At 38.2% G+C, this 18,271-nt stretch overlaps 2 protein-coding genes across 3 annotated transcripts in view; both read left to right on the top strand.

Moving 5' to 3' along the window:
- arhgap27 (Rho GTPase activating protein 27) overlaps positions 1 to 10,176 on the top strand; it is a 29,474-nt gene extending 19,298 nt beyond the window's left edge. The window contains exons 5-18 of one of the 2 annotated variants that reach the window (XM_083993757.1): positions 444 to 524; positions 938 to 1,060; positions 2,183 to 2,269; positions 4,088 to 4,149; positions 4,252 to 4,339; positions 4,798 to 4,899; positions 5,538 to 5,636; positions 6,201 to 6,330; positions 6,520 to 6,654; positions 7,673 to 7,771; positions 7,853 to 7,930; positions 8,085 to 8,216; positions 8,321 to 8,426; positions 9,000 to 10,176. In XM_083993757.1, the coding sequence (XP_083849883.1) occupies positions 444 to 524; positions 938 to 1,060; positions 2,183 to 2,269; positions 4,088 to 4,149; positions 4,252 to 4,339; positions 4,798 to 4,899; positions 5,538 to 5,636; positions 6,201 to 6,330; positions 6,520 to 6,654; positions 7,673 to 7,771; positions 7,853 to 7,930; positions 8,085 to 8,216; positions 8,321 to 8,426; positions 9,000 to 9,177 (1,500 nt within the window). In that variant the 3' untranslated portion in view covers positions 9,178 to 10,176. Of the gene's footprint in view, positions 1 to 443; positions 525 to 937; positions 1,061 to 2,182; positions 2,270 to 4,081; positions 4,150 to 4,251; positions 4,340 to 4,797; positions 4,900 to 5,537; positions 5,637 to 6,200; positions 6,331 to 6,519; positions 6,655 to 7,672; positions 7,772 to 7,852; positions 7,931 to 8,084; positions 8,217 to 8,320; positions 8,427 to 8,999 lie in introns of both variants that reach the window. The other variant, XM_083993756.1, reaches the window with a different exon arrangement.
- An 891-nt stretch (positions 10,177 to 11,067) lies between these two features.
- On the top strand, positions 11,068 to 17,700 carry vps25 (vacuolar protein sorting 25 homolog). The gene is made up of 6 exons (XM_083994951.1): positions 11,068 to 11,173; positions 13,206 to 13,351; positions 14,154 to 14,207; positions 14,311 to 14,399; positions 16,777 to 16,852; positions 17,339 to 17,700. The coding sequence occupies exons 1-6, from the start codon at positions 11,127 to 11,129 to the stop codon at positions 17,449 to 17,451; spliced, it is 525 nt and encodes a 174-aa protein (XP_083851077.1). The 5' UTR covers positions 11,068 to 11,126; the 3' UTR covers positions 17,452 to 17,700.
- Positions 17,701 to 18,271: the final 571 nt, after the last annotated feature.

Genomic DNA, 18,271 nt, shown 5'->3' with positions numbered 1-18,271 from the left:
TGCTCTCGATCAAAGTTCACTTTCTGTACCGGTGCCGTCAAGGTTTCCCTTCATGAAACAGAAAAGCAAAGCGTGCAGAGACGGCAGGTTAATGACGCCCTGAGAATATTATTGAAGAGACGTGGATGGCTCAGTGCCAACGTTATGTTTGTAAACACACGTGTTAAACTTTTAAAGCTGTGTTAAGAAACCTGATGTGTAGATTTATGTCTAGACTTGACGCCTCAAAGAACAAACTCATTTTAGGTTTGACTTACATCAAGTACAGCACGGTCAGACACCGGGCCGGACACTCTGGTACAGATAACCTTTATCTTTCATCATCTTTTATTATATGTATTGTGTTGTCTGTTTTTATATTGTGTGTCTTGTGTATGCACCTGAGTCCGTAATATAAAGTCTAAAATAACATGACTTTCATTTTAATTTAACCATTTTAACAGTGGATAAAGTCGCTGGACGATCGGGGGCAGACCTACTACTACCTGAGAGACGGCTCCAGGTCTCAGTGGAACCTGCCTGAGGTAAAGATCAAAACTACATCAGATGTTTAGTATGATCATTTGTATTTTTTGGGGGGATTTTATGATGGTTTTCAGACATTTTGATTCAGATTGTGATTATTGATCACAGTCTTTCCTCAGCGTAATATAAACAGCTTCCTCTTTTTAGTCATGATATAAAATAGATGTCATATAATATTGTATGTGTCATTCATGCAAGTAAATACACATTTATCACAGTTGTATGGAAATGTAGCTCAGAAATTTCAGTAGAAAGTTTACTACATCCCAAAACACATCAATAAAGGAGGGCACCTGAAGAAGTTTTAAAGATATTTGCTTCTGCACTGTGGTGGGCAGTAGGAAAATAAGAAAATCAGTAAAGTTTTCCATTGAAACTAAACTTCATTGTGTGTTTTTTTTGTCCCCTCCAGGCCCCCGTAGGTCCTGGTCAGTCCAGGATGGAGAACGGTGTCGAGACGGACAGCGTGTCCGTCATTAAAAACTGGAGACACACCATGGGACCTGCTCAGCTCAGCTCAGCCCATGATGATGGGGTACGGACACACACACACATACACACACACACTGTCAGACCTGCATTTACACGTACACACAGCGTCACAAACCCACAAATCCAGGGTGTGTCGTCCGGCTCAGCCACACACGAGTGTGGAGGGTGAGTCTCTGCTGAGCAGCGAACACTCCTTGGTTTTTTTTTCTTTTTTTTTTACCCTTATTTAACAAGGCAAATCACCTGCAGGGAGCGCGTATTTACAGCAACAGGGAGAAACAGGAAGGGCTACATTTTGTGCTCAAACACCTGAGGGAGGGGGAGGGGAGTGGAGGGGAGATGAGGGGGTTTACTGGACACAAATAAGGGCTTGTATTCGCTCCGACTGAAGAAACTGAGCTCCAGCTGCCCCAAGGTTCAGGACGGTTTTTATTCCTCCTCCCAGATTTGAACAAAAACAAGATCTGATCCTTTAATAACACAGATGGTTCGGCTCTTTTATCCCCATGTAGAGTTAAATTATCTCGGCCAAGACGTGTGCAGACACATCAAAGTTTCGCCTATATGTTACTGTGAGGCTCCTAAACAGAGTTTTTCTCACCAGAGCCTGACGTGCGTGATATAAAAGTCTGGTTCAATTTTTTTTTGGGGGGGTGGTTTGGTTTTGGTCTGGACAAGTTCCTCCTCACCAAACTGGGAAAAACCACGTTCCTTATGGATCTGGATCGGTGTGTTTATGTGGTCTAGTTAACAACAGTCACAGAAGTCCCTTTCATGGCTGTAGTCAGTTTATAGGATATAATATATATATATATTATATTTAGTGTTGTTATCATTACTACTACTACTATTTTGACTATTATCATTTTTATTTACCTTTATTTTATTTTCTATATTATTTTTTAATTTTATTTATCTACCTTGCACAAAGTATGTTAATATTATTTCTTTACTTTGTTTAAATTATTTGTTAGGTCAAGGTGAGGTCATTCTATATGCCTTTCGGGTTTCCGACCTCACCTGCACATTTTTCGTATCTTCCTCCCAGTTATGTAAATGTATTTGTTCTATTTCATATGTGCAAATAAATAAAGTCTAAAAAAAAAACAGTTAAATAAATCCTAAAATCTCCTTTTCTTCTTCTTCTCCTCCTCCTCTTGTTCAGAGGTTCTTCCCGACCCACAGGAGGAACACGTCCGACTACAGCAGCGACAGCTCCAGCACAGGAAACTCTCCAGAGACGCAGCACAATGTGAGTGAAACTGTATTTCAGTCTTTTAGTCTGCTGCTCTAGATCAGTGGCTCTCAACCTTTTCAGGGCACTGGACCCCACCCCCACCCCCCAAAAAAAAGTCAGAAATCAATTTGCCAGAAATAGAAGTAGCTTTTTTCATTGCATCATTGCATCATTGCATCATTGCATCACTGCATATTTATTAATGGTTCTGAAGGCAAATATGCGATTTCAGTGCTGTGTTTTTCAGACATGTGTATAACACACTCTCGTGAAGGTAAATAACAAATTTCAACAAATGTAAGTGGAAAAGTTTATTTTTTTTAAAGTTACTGTACACTTAACTTTGCGCGCTATTGAGTTTTTACACCATCTTCGAATCAAAACCTATTAAAATATGACCAATTTCCCATTAAAACATGAGATTGGGAAAAATGCCAATTTATTAAGATGATAAATGTCTGTAGAAGTCACTGTTTTAATGTAAGTACCCCTTGCAATAACACCAAGTACCACTAGGGGTCCGAGTACCTCTGGTTGAGAACCACTGCTCTAGATTAACCTGAAGCTGAAATAAAAAAGTAAACAAACAGTTATTTGGCCTTTTAACGGTCTTCTGTGTCTCTCTCTCAAGGCTTTTGGGTTTAGAGTCTGGAGAAACCCTTATTATCTGACCTCCAGGTGGCTGCGCTATAACGTGGGTTGTTAGTTTGAGTGTTCACCTGAGCTTGAGCCATAGATAGCAGCGTCTATCTATGATGGGGCAGAAGGTGTGAACCGATCACTTTGTCGTTTCCTGCAAACAAACCCCCCCCCCCCCCACTCATCATCCTGTCTCTCTCTCATGTAAAGATGTATATCCCCCCCTCCTGCTGGGACAAGCAGATCATTGTGCTGTCATGAAATTCCCTCTGCGGGTTTTCCCAGACTTTGGTTAAAAGGATAGTTAAATTAAAAACAGGGAATTTTGCTCTAAAAATATACAGTAAGGTCGGAAAATGCAGCCAAGGCCTCAGATAAACAGAGGAAGGAGTTGTCGTTCTCTCTCTTTGTGTGTGTTTACCCTCGTGATTTACACAGGGATTGTGTTGGAGCAGGATCTTTTAAAGGCCAGTGTGAAGGGGAGGAGTGAAAACCTGTCAACACAAAAACGACACAAGGTCACATGACTCGACTTGGCTCTGTGAACCCTTTTATTCAATTCAATCTCCACAGCTTTAACAAAAGCCAAAACAGATAGATCAAAGTTAATTATGTGTTTTCGTACACACCCTGTATTTTTTAATATTGTCAACAAATCCAATGAACCGTTAACCAGTCGATCGGAGTCTGATGTGTTTTATTTCCTCTCTGTGCTGTGGGGCTGAAACTATTTAAAAACACATCGGTGAGTCACAACAGTGCTGCAGTGGGTGACATGGTCCTTCCTTAGCATGAACACACACATACACACACATAGTGGAGGTTATTTCGGCCACACTGAGTCTCACACACAACGTCCTGCTGATAAAAATACTCCCTACATCTACAGCTAAAAAAAAATCACGCTGCACCTTTTTTTTTTTTTTTTACTCCTGTTTGTTTGAGTGACGTTATAAAGACGGAGAATAACAACAAACCATGTTACTACAACTGTCCTTATTGATGTTATTTGGCACATAATCCAGAATATGCCTCTTTGGGAAAGTCCCCGCTGTGAGGAATTCATCATTGTTCACACTGTTATGGAGAAGGTTTGCATGTATGCACGAGTTCATGGAGTCGTGTGTCATATAATTAGATTTGACACACGTAAACAAAAAAGAATTGAAATTTTTTTTACACTTGCAGGTGCAGAATTTGGAGAAAGCCGGGATACTCAACAAAACGAAAGTGTCTGAGAACGGCAAGAAAGTCAGGTAAATCAAAACATCCCTCTGCTTTTCTTTTTTTTTTTTTATTGTTGAGTGTGGGTGTGTTTGGAGTCATGTGTCACGTAAAAATGAATCCCCTCGTTTCAGGAAAAACTGGGCCCAGACGTGGACGGTTCTCCACGGAGGAGTGTTGACTTTCCACAAAGACCCAAAGTCTGCAGCGACAGGAGCCTCGGTAACGATGCACGCTCCTCTTCGTGAATAAAAGTGTTTAAATACGACACTGCGACACCTGAACGCTGCTGCTCTCGATGCATTCTGTACATTTCTGAGAGGGTTGTTCTGACGCAGCGACGACTTAACACACAGAATTCATCACTGGCTTTTTTTTTTTTTTAAATCTTATCTTTCATCTTGATTTTCAACATATTGTCTTATGCTTTTTTTCCCATATACTGTTTAGTACCATAATATCGTGTGTCATAGCTAAAGGAGAAGGGATGAAACATTAAACCGCAGAATGAGTGACAGCTCAGATGAACCCTCAGGTCATGAGGTGACAGGTTGCTTTTAACGCTGTTTCCTTCCTGGAATGCAGTGCTGTCAGTTTTTCTTGAACGCCACTATAAATATATACATATCTATATCTATATGTGTATATATATATATATAATTTTTTTTTACTCTGTGCAGAACAAGACCAATCAGATTGTACCCGAGGTGGCGGTGGACCTGCGAGGAGCGACGATCGGCTGGGCCTCGAAGGACAAATCCAGCAAAAAGAACGTTTTAGAGGTGTGTGTGTGTGTGTGTGCATTATGTAATATGAGCCTTTTTGTTTTTTATCTTGAGCAAATTACACAAATAACACTATTTTAAGCATTTAAGAACACACTTTTTACACCTTTACAGTGTTTTAGTTGAAGAATTTAAGTTTTTTTTGTTTTTTTTTTAGAACCAAAAGTGTAGTTTTCAGTCTCTAGTTAGTAGAAAGTTAGAAAGCTAATCCTGCAAGTTGTGATGGTGGGTCCAGGTGGACGGGGCTTAGAGCATGGCTGCAGGTGTAACACTGGTTTGCTGTGACATCACAGAATTACAGAAAGTCCTGACATCTCATTTTAAGGCCCGGGCTGTGTGCATTTCTCTGTTGACCAGGCAAATTTGTCCTTTCACAGTGTGAACATTGAACCAAGAGCTGCTTTATAATCACACTACACATGGAAATCTCTTTTTTTTTTAACTATATGGGACCATTACAGATTATCTTACTATAATTTATGATCACATCCTCAACTCTAATGAAAAAATATCATATAGCAATGATAAGTCACCCATGAATGGCATCATGTGCTCATATTGAATCCCATCACTCACAGTACGATATGAGGTGCCATGAAGTTTCCTCTTTAACGTCTTAATTTTCTCTCCTTCAGTTAAAAGGCAAAAACGGCGTGGAGTTTCTAGTACAGTACGACACAGAAAGCATCATCCATGACTGGCACAAAGTTCTGGTCGACACCATACGACAACTGGTAAGACCTCCCATCGGCCATGATTGACCATTTAAGAATTCACTCACTCCCTCTTTCACATAAATTAACATGAGGAATAATAACTGAGGGAAACAGCTTCTTAGCTCAGTATTTTCATTGGGCTGATGGTTTCCCCCTGCTGGTAGATGTAGTCTCATATTTTAGACAAAAGAGAGAGAATATCCTTTTAAAGGAATTAGATTAGAATTTGCCACTTTTCTCCAATACAACGTAAAGAATTGACTAAACATAAGAATAAAACCGTGTAAAATCGCTGTGCTAAAATCTAAATATATTGTATTTTAGATGTCATAAATGATTGTACCATATTTATTTGCTTAGGAAATGTTCTATTTTGATATGAAAATGAACCTATTAAACTAAAATTAATGACAGACCAGACTGGTAAATGACAGAGATAATAATTAAATACTGTTCAGCTCAGAGTTCCTGATAATTGATTGTGTGTGTGTGTGTGTGTGTGTGTGTGTGTGTGTGTGTGTGTGTGTGTGTGTGTGTGTGTGTGTGTGTGTGTGTGTGTGTGTGTGTGTGTGTCTCGGTCAGGAGTACCAGGACCATCACTCAGAGGAGGAGGACGGGGATTTGTACGAGAAGATAAATGAGCGAGATGACCGGGCTGGAGGAGGAGGAGGCGGAGGAGGCGGAGGAGGCGGAGGCACGGAGAAGAGAAAAAGTAAGTCCAACATCGTTACACTTCACTGTGAGAGAGAAAAAACATCTCTGATTTAACTGTGGAGTGAATGATGTAATGGTTTTGACCTGGTTAGATTAGATACTGGTTCCCACTGGGAGCTGAACAGTTTAAAACCATTTTAAAAACCCAGTCTGACGATCTGACTCGTGCCGTATCGTCTCTCTGCAGCCGTCAGGACGAACATCACTCCCACATCCAGCTCTGCAGGAGACGCAGACCAGAAGAGGGTTCGAACCAAGCTGATGAAGTTCCTCATGAAACGTCCGACGCTGCAGTCGGTCAAGGAGAAAGGCTACATCAGAGGTATTTATTATTATTTTAATAGAAACTAATAGAAATAGATACAAAGAGAAATGAACCCAGGAGAGAGAGTTAATGATTCAGTTCAGATCTTTATTCCCAATAGAAATAAATTATTTTTCTCAGCTGTATATCATGTATTTCATATTTTCATACTGTTGATATTTAATTGTTCCTTGGTGCACTTTATGTTTTGCTGTTACGGGAGACTGCTAAACGAAATTTCAATGTATATGTGCTTATGCAATGACACTAAACTAAACTTTTGACATTAAACCAGCACAGAAAAAAGTAAAATTGATATAATAACACAATTTAGAATATTTACAGTGTCAATATTACACATAAAATAAAATAAAAACCTCCATGTGTTGAATCAAAAAAGACAGACTATCAGAATCAGCCTTTATTGTCACTATACAGAAGTATAGAGAAATTACAGCAATCAACCCGTCCGACGTCCGTACATATACAGCTTACAATACATACAATAAGACAGAATGATGATCCACAGAAAACTATGAAACAGTATTAATTTAACCAGTTCATTTTCTGTTTCTGTTCCCTCTTAATTTCTGCTTTTGTCTTTTATTACTCACGTAGTTACAGTACGTAAGAAATGCTGCAGCGGTTTTCCCACAGGAAAAAAGTCACTATTCAACTGAAAACAGCTCACACATGCAATTTTTTTTTTTTTAAATTGTGACATCCTGTACATTTGACTCATTGTGTCTGTTTTCACTTTCTAACATGTGACATATTTATTATATGTTTTATCATAAAAATTGCTCTTATTGGTTGTGTTCAATCCTTACTTATATATTATACAGGTTTATTTTACTAGTTCACCTCACACATTTTCCTTTTAAGAGAGAGCTACAGTCTCTTTTTATCACATTCATTCTGTCTTATCTGAGGGAGCAAAAGGATTTTTAATATTTTCAATGTGCACATCTTTGAACTACTTACTACTAAACTAAAAACGAATAATGAGGATGATGTTGTTGATTGTTTCCCTCAGAGAACGTGTTTGGATGCCACCTGGCCTCGCTGTGTGCACAAGAGAAAACCACAGTCCCTAGTTTTGTGGAGAAATGTATCAGAGCTGTAGAAAAGAGAGGTAAAACAAACAAAAAGATCAGCTTGTGTATATTAAATAAATCATATTGCAGTCATTTAACCCGTGTGTGTGAAACTCCAGGTTTAGACATAGACGGACTCTACAGAGTGAGCGGGAACCTGGCGACCATTCAGAAACTACGCTTCAAAGCAGATCACGGTAAAAACTCCTTCACATGCATCAAACTGCACAATTCTGTCAAATTCAGAAAGTAAGATGTTTGATTGAAGGAGTTCAGGATCTCAGTGTGGACAGCAGCGCCCCCTGCTGGTTTTTTTTTTTAATGCTCTGTGCACCTGTTGTGTTAAAACAGAGGAGCTGGACCTGGAGGACGGACTGTGGGAAGACGTCCACGTCCTCACCGGAGCGCTGAAGCTGTTTTTCCGAGAGCTCGCCGAGCCACTTTTCCCATACAGCCACTTTAATAGCTTCATCGCTGCCATCAGTAAGCACACGTTTATTTCATTGTTGTCCAGCCGGATGGTTATGATGAAGATACATATTACTTATAACTCTTATTCTCCTGTTGTTGTTGTTATTTTTTTCTAGGAGCTCCTGATTATAACTCAAAACTGTGTCACATGTACGACCTAGTTCAATCACTTCCTGCTGCAAATCATGACACCATGGAACTTCTTTTTGGGCATTTACGCAGGTAAACTTCTTTCTTCTGCTTTGCACAACCCACTTTTTTCATTACACTACATTACCTCACCTGGTTGTATACATAAAGTTTTGTTTTTTCTTTTGCATAATTTATCCTTGTGTTACTCAGTTCATACAAGCTGTAGCTACATTTCACTCGTACTCATGCCCACCCACACTGTGCACTATCTCTGATCAAACAACATGTGTATATATATAGTTTTTCCTATGTTTGAATAATCTTTGTACGTAACAGCACATATTTTGATATATATATATATATTTGTACACAGTGAAGTCTTTATATTTTTATTCCTTACTTCTTTACTTGTCCTGTACTTCTATGCCACTGTTGCAAGTGAATTTCCCGCATGTGGGATCAATAAAAAGTCTTCTTACGTCACCGTTTTTACAGCTGAGGCCTGTGTGATGAGTTACACAGCTTGAGAGCTTGTATCAGATGAGATTCTTTAAATTAATTTGTTAAAGTCATCATAAAAAAAGTCTTGCCGTAGCTTCTCAAAGCTCACAACAGCAGTTATGACGACTTCTCATGTTGTTATTATTTTGTCTCCTCTGACAGGGTCATTCAGTTCGGGGAGGACAATCGCATGACCGTGCAGAACGTGGCGATCGTGTTCGGCCCGACGCTGCTGCGGCCGGAGATGGAGTCGGCCAACATCGCTATGCACATGGTGTTTCAGAACCAGATCGTGGAGTTCATCCTCAACGAATACGAGCGTATCTTCCACTCCAGCTAAAGCTGTCTGTCAGAAATGTGCTCGAGCTGTTCGATATCCTAGATTTACCTTTCTTTTTTTTGTTTTGTTTTGTTTTGCATGCACATAAACAGCTTGGGTGCAACAAAAACAACTTGTAAAAATAAGTTCAAGGGCTTTTCACGTCTTCTTCGCTCTGAATATTTGAAGTTCAACCACTGGAGACTTTTTCCAGAGGAATCTTCAAATAGTCTTTGCTGGGAATATTTTGAAGCATGGCGGCGCTAACCACTGTTTTTGTCCAGATTTTACTCCGTAGGAGGTTCACACTGTTAGGACTATCTTTGGCAGTATTGTAGGAGTGGAGACTGAGCTGTACAGGTGTAGACAGGTGTGGTTCGGTTCCCGTCTCATTTCTTTGGCTGGAGGAAGGACTGTGTCGGTTTGCTCTTGCTCCCTGAGACTCTAGCTGTCTTAATCTCACAAGTCACTTTCTGAAGTTTTTATTTTTGTTTCAGTTTGTCTAAATTACAGGTCAAATAGAACCCAAGTCAAACCTGGACGGATGCATTAATTCTACTTTTAAAAATGATCAACGATTGCTTCCATCTTTATTTTTTAGTAAGTTTAACGACTTTTAAATGTTACTTTGGATTTGAAGTTAAAGATATCACATTGCAATAACTGAGGTTGTGTTCTAATATTACATTTTTTGTTTTTCAGTTTCATTTTTACCCAATTCTTTAATTGTAATATAGAAATGTATAAAAAAAAGAAATATTAATACCAGTACCTTGCTGTGAAGTAGATGGTGACCCCAGAATACTTGTGCAACCTATAGGCTGTTTTTCACAGAATTGTAAAACACAATTTTTCATGCTGTACTTGAACAGAGTGTATAATAACAAGAGAATAGAGAATATAAATAAGAAATTCATCTTTTATGAGCGTGGGCAGTAAAGTCAGCCTGACCATGAAACAGAAAAATGGATATTAGAAGAGAGATTTATGTCCTGTAAATAGAAATAGATGGCATATTTATGCTAAAAAGCTGTTGACAATGCACAAGTTATTCAAGATTAAAATAACTTTGTAAAAAAAAAATAAAAGGTACTGCTGTGTGTTTATTCTTGCCAAAATGTGTTTGCAGATAAAGAAAGGAGATATTCAGTTGCAAAATTCATGCTTGTTTCAGTGTTTCAGTCATTTTCAGTTCTGATTCAGCTGCGACAGATACACAGGCGGGTTTGCAAAGATTCACAGCGGTGGGAAGAGTATTTAAAAGCAGCAACTCCACTCCATGAAGTGGAAAATAAATAAATAAATCCTCAATTGGGGATAAAAATTTACACAAAAGTTCATGAATGATCTCAGCAAAATGAACCAAAAACAGTTTGATAAAAAAGAAAGAAAGTAGTTGATGACATATTTGATTATCTCTTAATAATAATTCAACTGCCTTTTACAAACAATTTAAAGCCAGAAACACAGTTTTGTGCAGAAATCTTGGAGTGGCATATTTTTTACTGTATGTATCACTTTTTTGCATTCATTTTATTTTTACATGAATATTCGCGATTCAAGATACCTTTTATTATCACTGTGCTGGTGGAACAATACAGTAAAATTTAGTCTGGCAACAATCCATCCATGGCAGCATGTCTAAATAAGTAAGATTTATTTAGAATAGTCAAGATTAATAAATAAATAGTCCTTATCTTCATAAGATAAAACAACAACATATTGTTTTCATACATTTTTGAATGTTTTTTTTATCTATGCATTTACATATATTAGCTACTCAATATTTAATTCTTTAATATATATATTTGTCTTTTTTTTTTATATCGCATATCAGGTCAATACATTATGTTATTCTAAGTCGTGTGTTGTTGCGTCTTGATGGTGAATCGTTGTTTCCAGTCGGACCCATTTCAGAGGGTGGACGCGCTTCCGGAAACTGTCAGCTGTGAAGCACCGCATCAACTGCAATGAGTTTTGAGTGGCCCTGGCAGTACAACTTTCCTCCGTTTTTTACGTGAGTCAGTTTTATTTTCTTGTCCTGAAGCTTATTTATAAAAAGCATTGATTATCTTCCCTCATTCGCTTCCGTTGTTTGTGTTTTATTGAACCGGAGTGTGTTGATTTGTGTTAGCCTTGTTAGCTCAGTGGCTAAACCCAAACAGGCTAAGGAAGTGGATTCACGAACCAACTGTGTTTATAAAGTTCATAAAACAGCTTTATTTTTTATTTCTTTCAGCGACTTATTGAGGCTGGAAACATTTAGAAACACATCCGGATATAAATACTCAATCATAGTTTGTGTAATATTTACAATTCAGTGTGAAGTTAGCTGCAGTCAGCTAACTAATTACATTATAAACGGTTTTAAGAAACAAAACACAGATGTCAGTGAGTTATTAACCACAGTTAAAGCCAAGTCTGTGACACATTCAGGTCTGTGACATGATGCAGAACTGCAGTCATATAGTGGCTCTGCTAATCTGCTAATGTTTTTCTTATTAAATCACGGCCAACTTAAAAAACACAACACACACACACAAAGGGAGGGAGGGAGGGAGTGGCCACGGGCTAAACTGACATGAATAAAAACAGAAAACACAGTTATTAACATTGACATTTGTATGAATAGAGTGTAAAACTCACTCCACAAGACTGTACAGACCTCCACGCCTTCAAATCACTTCTAAAAATCCACCTTTTAAATGTGTAATTATTAAAAATGTCTAATGTCTGCTCTGCTATCAAGTTTTATCTGTTTCATTTCATTCGATTTCTTTTTGATATTGTACATTGTTGTTTCTGTATTTCAATTGTGCTTATGTAAGTTGCTTTGAACACTTGTAAAAGCGTGTTATAAATAAAAATGTATTATATTATTACTATAAAAAGACACTTAGTTGGCAGTTTCTCACGCACGCCCACCTAATTCTGATAAATCAGCCTAAACCCTCCAACTGTACCTTCATTATTGGTGCTGCTGAGACATGTTGATTCAACATTAGGAGTCAGAGGCTCTCTCTCTCTCTCTCTCTCTCACACACACACACACTAACACACACTACTGAAATTCCTGTAAAACCTCTTCAGCTTTGACATATCGAGCCAAAACAGGGTTAATAATAATACGTTAATCATCTCCTGATCCCTGATATCAAACATTAACTGTATGTTTTCTGCTGTTCACTGTGGTGGTGACCTTTTTAATTTTAATTTGCTAAGCCTTCTGAGAAGTGTTTTTTTCCCTCTCTCTCTGAGAAGAAGTATCTAGGCTCTTGTTGTAACGTCAGCGAAAAAAGAAAATCCCTGATAATATGATAAGTGTGTTTTTTATCTCCTCTTCTCCTCAGACCAGGCTGATTATTTCATGTAAATGTCACGTAATGCACGATTTCATTCCTGCTGTGCTGTCTGCTCAGTGACTTCTTGATAAATAAAGTGTGTCCAAGCAAATTTCCATCGGTAGGATTTCATGATATATAGAAGAATAGATAATATTATTGAACGGCCCCATCACTAAACTTATGAAGCATGTCATGGGTAGGCTGCCCAATGTGGGAATAAAGGTTGAATTTAATTTATACAAACTGTCACAACATCACTATTTATTATCATACTGATGGAAATTTAAATAGAAAGACAAGAAACCAACTCACATCTGTCCCCTATCAGTGCTAATTAATATCAGCTGCTTTAGTCCTAATTGGTTCCTATAAAAAGGTTTCTCTTCATCAAGAAGCATCTCATGAAGGCTCAAATCAAAGAGCTCTCTCAAGACCTTTGCAACCTTTATGTTGATAAAAAAAAAAAACACACTGATGGCGTTACAGGTTACAGACGTGTTTCCAAACTTTATGGCTTCAGTATCCGGAAGTGAAAAGAACTTAATTTCACAGTAAACCGGTCTCGACCAGGTGCTGTTCGCAAGATCAGAGTCAAAGGAGTCTAAAAAATACTCAGAAGAATAAAGTGTGTATGTGTGTATGTGTGTATTTGTTTTTGTTTTTTTTGGTGACTGTTGGTGATTTCCGTCGTCTCTTTGTCCACAGGCTACAGCCCAATGTTGACACGAGGCAGAAGCAGCTGGCGGCGTGGTGCTCCCTGGCGCTGTCGTACTGCCGCCATCACAAGCTCTACACCCTGGACGTGATGGAGGCGCAGGAAAGCCCCGTGTTCAACAACAAGAAGATAGAGCGTATCCTAAGATAATATATGGTCAATCACTGGTTTATTGGCTTCTGGGGATATAAAATTACACTTTACTTAGAGGGTATTCCTTTCTTAATTCTGTGGAAGCTACATTGAAGCTGTCTGTCAGTTTATTAGGTACACCTACGGAGGCTCATGGGATTTCTTGGTTTCCCTCATCAAACTCATCAAATACACAAACCAACAACTCCAAAACGCTCTGGTGGACAAGTTGTGACCGCACATTCACCACGCTATGAGATAATAACGAAACGGCAGACAGAGTTGTTTTAGAGGTAAATACAGAGACTGCTTGCTGAAAAACTGTCCCGAACGGGAATGCACAGCAGTGGTTTTGCATGAATTTACCTCTAAAACAACTCCGTCTTGTAATCTGTTATTATCTGTTATCTTCTGTTATTATCTCATAGCGTGGTGAATGTGCAGCTCACAACTTGTCCACGAGAGCATTTTGGAGTTGTTGGATTGTGTATTTGATGAGTTTGATGAGGGAAACCAAGAAATCCCATTAGCCTTCATAGCGTAGCTCTGAGCAGCTCACGGCTCTGCTCCGCTGTTCTAAAAACAGCTTGCACCGACAATTAAAGGTAACAAACCTACTGCTATGACTATAGGGATTATGGCAATGGGCCAATTTGCCAAAATGTTGAACTATCTCTTTAAACTAAACTGAAATACAAAAAGGAAACCGAAAAACTAAATAAAAATGTTAAAAATACAATAACCTTGGTTGTGTCCGGCTGTACCTCATAAAATGGTTCATCATCAGGCCTTAACTTGAATTTCAGGAAAACTGTCAATGGAAGCGATTCAAGTTGTGTTTGAGGAACTGAGGAAAAAAGGTAAATGTTGTTCTGTTTGGATGTTTGTGCTGCGTTGTTGAGAGTTTTATCTCCCATTAGTGTTATTAACCTTGTCGTGTCATTATTTTGTGTCTGACCTCAGGCAACCTGGAGTGGTTGGACAAAAACAAGTCCCGGTGTTTAGTCATGTGGAGACGGCCAGAGGAGTGGGGCAAGTTAATATACCAGTGGGTGAGTCATCAAAACCGAGAGACACTCTGTCCTGAGGCTGAAACTGATAAAAGGATGAACAGGAGGCAGAAAAAAATGTTCTTTAACACTTTCAATAAACATTTGAAAAAATTTGCTAGATCATTACTTATTCAGTATAACAATGTTATGAAAAACATCAAAGATATTTAGTCAGCGGAGAAACAAAAAGGTCGACACTTCACACAGGGTGAGTCTGCGTATTTCCGGGTAAACATGTTCAGGTGCCATGGTTACCTGTGTTTCATAAAGGACGGTTAGAAAAGGAGAGTTATTATGAGGCCTGTGTTGAATTAATTAACTAAAACTAAAAGCAAGGTCAGTCTGATTCACACAGACAGCTTGAAGGCAACGTGAACAGGTCGACTCAAGTTTAGATCACAAAACTAGAACTAGCAAATTAAGAAAAACAGACATTCATATTAAACAGAGATATATGACAACAAAAAGTAAAAATCGCTGCAATTTACTGTATTTATATCCAATCAGAAAGTCAAACTGAGATCAAATCTGATTTATAAACAATAAAAAATCACAAAAAGGAAAGAAAACTCAAATTTACATCGACATTCACGTGTGGTTTATATAAACAGCCATCGTACTGTTTATTTAAATGCATTGATTGAAGATACATGACCAGTAAAGACAGTTAAAGCAGAAGTAAGTGGTCCGGTCGTTTTCGCTAATGCTGCGTTCCAGGCAGGCTTTTGAAATCGTAAATTACAGCTTCAAGTCACAACTTACGACTTTGTAGCGTTTCAGGCAACCCACTCGTGTTTTTCCGACCTGTTTTACCGGTGAAAGTCACTATAATGGCCACTCGTAACATCCGACCGGTGAACTCGTACCAGATCGAACTGGTATGACTTCAGAGGTCGGAAAAACACGAGTTATGAGTTTCCTTGAACGCACCATAACAGTCCTCGTCCCTACGTCGCCACATTCACGGCGTTCCTTGGCTGCACACACAGCCCTGCATGCCGTTCTCTCTCCTCATTGGATAAAAACTGTAGGATACGATAAATGTTTTCTCCTCGGCTCAGAGCAGAGCAGAGTGACTGAGAGACCCGTGTTTCAGACCAAACACTCTATGTAAGTGATTGCTGTCGGAAGATATAACTATTTAAGACTTATATTAACACAAATATATCACTTACTTCTGCTTTAAGATGACGACATTAATGCTCAACCGCAGATCAGAGCTATAAATAATAAACAGAGCCGGAGAAGTTTTATGAATTAGTCGTAGGTCAGCAGTGACGCACAGATGAACTTCATGTCTGTAGATGTTAAAGATTCAACTATTAAATAACTTTATGTCCAGTAGGACAAAAGCAGTTGTGTTGTTGTACTCTACATGTCCCGCTGTGCTTTTTAATGTTTGATGACCTCGCGCTGTGAGACTACACATGGTAACATTTGTTTATTTGTATTTCTGTCAACAAATTCCCTTTTACTGGGTGAAAAGCTCTTAAAAAAAACACCAACCTGCTGCTGTGAACACTCAGATTTGGTTTGGTTCCTTTATTAAAACCATGAAATGATACATATACAAGACATAGTGACAGAAAGATAGAGATATTGGACTTTGGATGGAAATTCAGAACGCACTATATAACTTTACTACTATACTATAACCTACTTTGGTGATATTGTTAATATCACTGTGTGTTTGTTCATTTATTGGTTTATTTGACAGGTACAATGCAACACTAATCAACGGTAAAAGAGAAACTATAAGTGAGGCAGAGTTAGCTAATAAATAATGCATAAAAGTACAACTTACATATGAATTTACCTAATAAAAGCTCATAATAACAAATAAAACACAGCAGCAATGGCTAAAATGTATTGAAAAATTGCACCTAATGGCGTAATGACGACACAGCTGCACTAAAAGCACTTTTTTACATTTTCAATCAATTTCACCTGGCGAATATAGTCGAATATCCACAACTTCATTGTGAGTAGTGTATAAATGTACAGGTAAAAACATAAATAAATAACAGAAAAGCTGATGTGAAGTGATTCACCATGAGCCGACCCAGCATCCTTCCTGTCTCATGGTGAAGACTTTGATTTTGTCAAAACCTTATTAAACTCTCTATTTATATTCGTGTGCTCCAGATCCCATACCCTCCTGTGTGAGGAAAATAACTCAGAGCACCTTTTCTTTTTAATTAATTAATTAGAAAATGAAGTCATCTAAATAGAGCACATGTTTTGTGTTTGATAAAGACTGTGGCAGGAAAACACTTAACATCTATTGTCATTTAATTAAGTCTGATGTTGTTAGTTATTTTCTCAGTGTGTGACCATTATTCTGTTTTTTTCTTCTTTTTTTTAATATATATTTTAGGTTTCCAAAAATGGGATGGTCAACTCTGTGTTTACACTTTACGAGTTGTCCAACGGTGACGACACAGAAGGAGAAGGTACGCCACTGTTATGTTTTGTTTTTTTCCCCAGGCTGATTGATTTTGTGTTTATTGATAAATAAATGTCGAGTCTAGACCAGAATCAGAGATTTCTATTAAATCATTTGTGTAGTTTATGATTTATTTATTTTTCAGTGGCAAAATGTAACTGTGGGTATTTCCAGGTTCTGCTACTTCTACATTTACCCTACAATGTTTATTTGACTTCCCAGCACCTGTAAATTTAATTAATATACAAAGCACAAGTTTTAGTTAATGCACATCCAAACAATTAAACTAACTGGTATGAGTATAAAATGTGATATCCTATAATAAAAGAAGTCTAAAAGAGCTGTTTTTGCCTAATCAATACTTTTACCTTTTGATATTTTATGTGCTTTTTACCCAGTAATATTTATTTCTAAAAGATTGCATGTATTGGTTGTCTCGTTGTGACATAATCAATCAGTAATCAATCACTTATGTTATTGTGTGTTTTCACAGAATTCCACGGTCTGGAGGACTGGATGCTGCTCCGCTCGCTGCAGGCGTTACAGACAGACGGCAAAGCAGAGATCATCACCATGGACGACGGGAAGGGCGTCAAGTTCTTCTGAACACACACACACACACACAAACATATATACACTGCTGGAAACACACACCCTCAGTCTGGGAGCCCTCATACTGTACTTTACAGGCAAAAAGTTCAGATTTAGCCAATCACGGCTAATCAAGGTGCACACACCAGAGGATGCTGGTCCAAGTGAAAATGTTGTTGCCTTTTTTTTGGTTCGCCCACTTTCATTCAACGCCTTTTTTTCTTATTGGATCAGAACCGATATCATTTATTATATGTGTGTGTTTTTTTTCTGGGGGGTGGTTCAACATTTAAACATGCAATGAGTTTATCAGGGGACTAAACACGATCATATCTGAATACTTAAAGGGAACGTCTCTTCCCACCAGCTGTATATCTTTATCTTTACTTTATTTTTTTTGTCCTTTATTGTAAATAAAACTAGTTTTATGCCATTTTTTTCCCCCGTTATAACAAATTTACACGGTGTAACTTAGCGCTGGACCTGGACCTGCGCTCCTCTGTCTGCTCCAAAGAAAATCCCACAATGCAACACCAGAGGGACTCTTTCTTTCTTTTCTTTTTTTAGTGTTTTTTATTTAGAGAATAATAAATGCTTCCAGAAGAGGAAGAGACCGAAGGACGACCACCAATCCTGGCTCGGCTTAGCTCAGCTCAGTTGAGTGTAATATAATAATAATAATAATAATAATAATAGTGGACTTCATGTACAGATAAATGTCATCCTGTTATTGTGCAGTAGCTACTGTGACACTCCTTCTCTCTCTCTGTCGATATTCAGTTTCTTTTTTCATATCCTCTAGGAAAATAAATTAGAAATTTGCTACACGTCTCGT

The sequence above is a fragment of the Trachurus trachurus genome (genome assembly GCF_905171665.1).
Source record: "Trachurus trachurus genome assembly, chromosome: 19".
In the NCBI taxonomy this organism is placed as follows: domain Eukaryota; kingdom Metazoa; phylum Chordata; class Actinopteri; order Carangiformes; family Carangidae; genus Trachurus; species Trachurus trachurus.
This window is presented reverse-complemented; position numbering and strand designations above follow the sequence as displayed.

Excerpts from the sequence above, each read along its gene's own strand:
- vps25 (XM_083994951.1), top strand. The coding sequence starts at position 11,127 with ATGAGTTTTGAGTGGCCCTGGCAGTACAACTTTCCTCCGTTTTTTAC. Across the intron at positions 13,352-14,153 it reads CAACAACAAGAAGATAGAGC|GAAAACTGTCAATGGAAGCG; the intron begins GTATCCTAAGAT and ends CTTGAATTTCAG. Across the intron at positions 14,400-16,776 it reads GCAAGTTAATATACCAGTGG|GTTTCCAAAAATGGGATGGT; the intron begins GTGAGTCATCAA and ends TATATATTTTAG.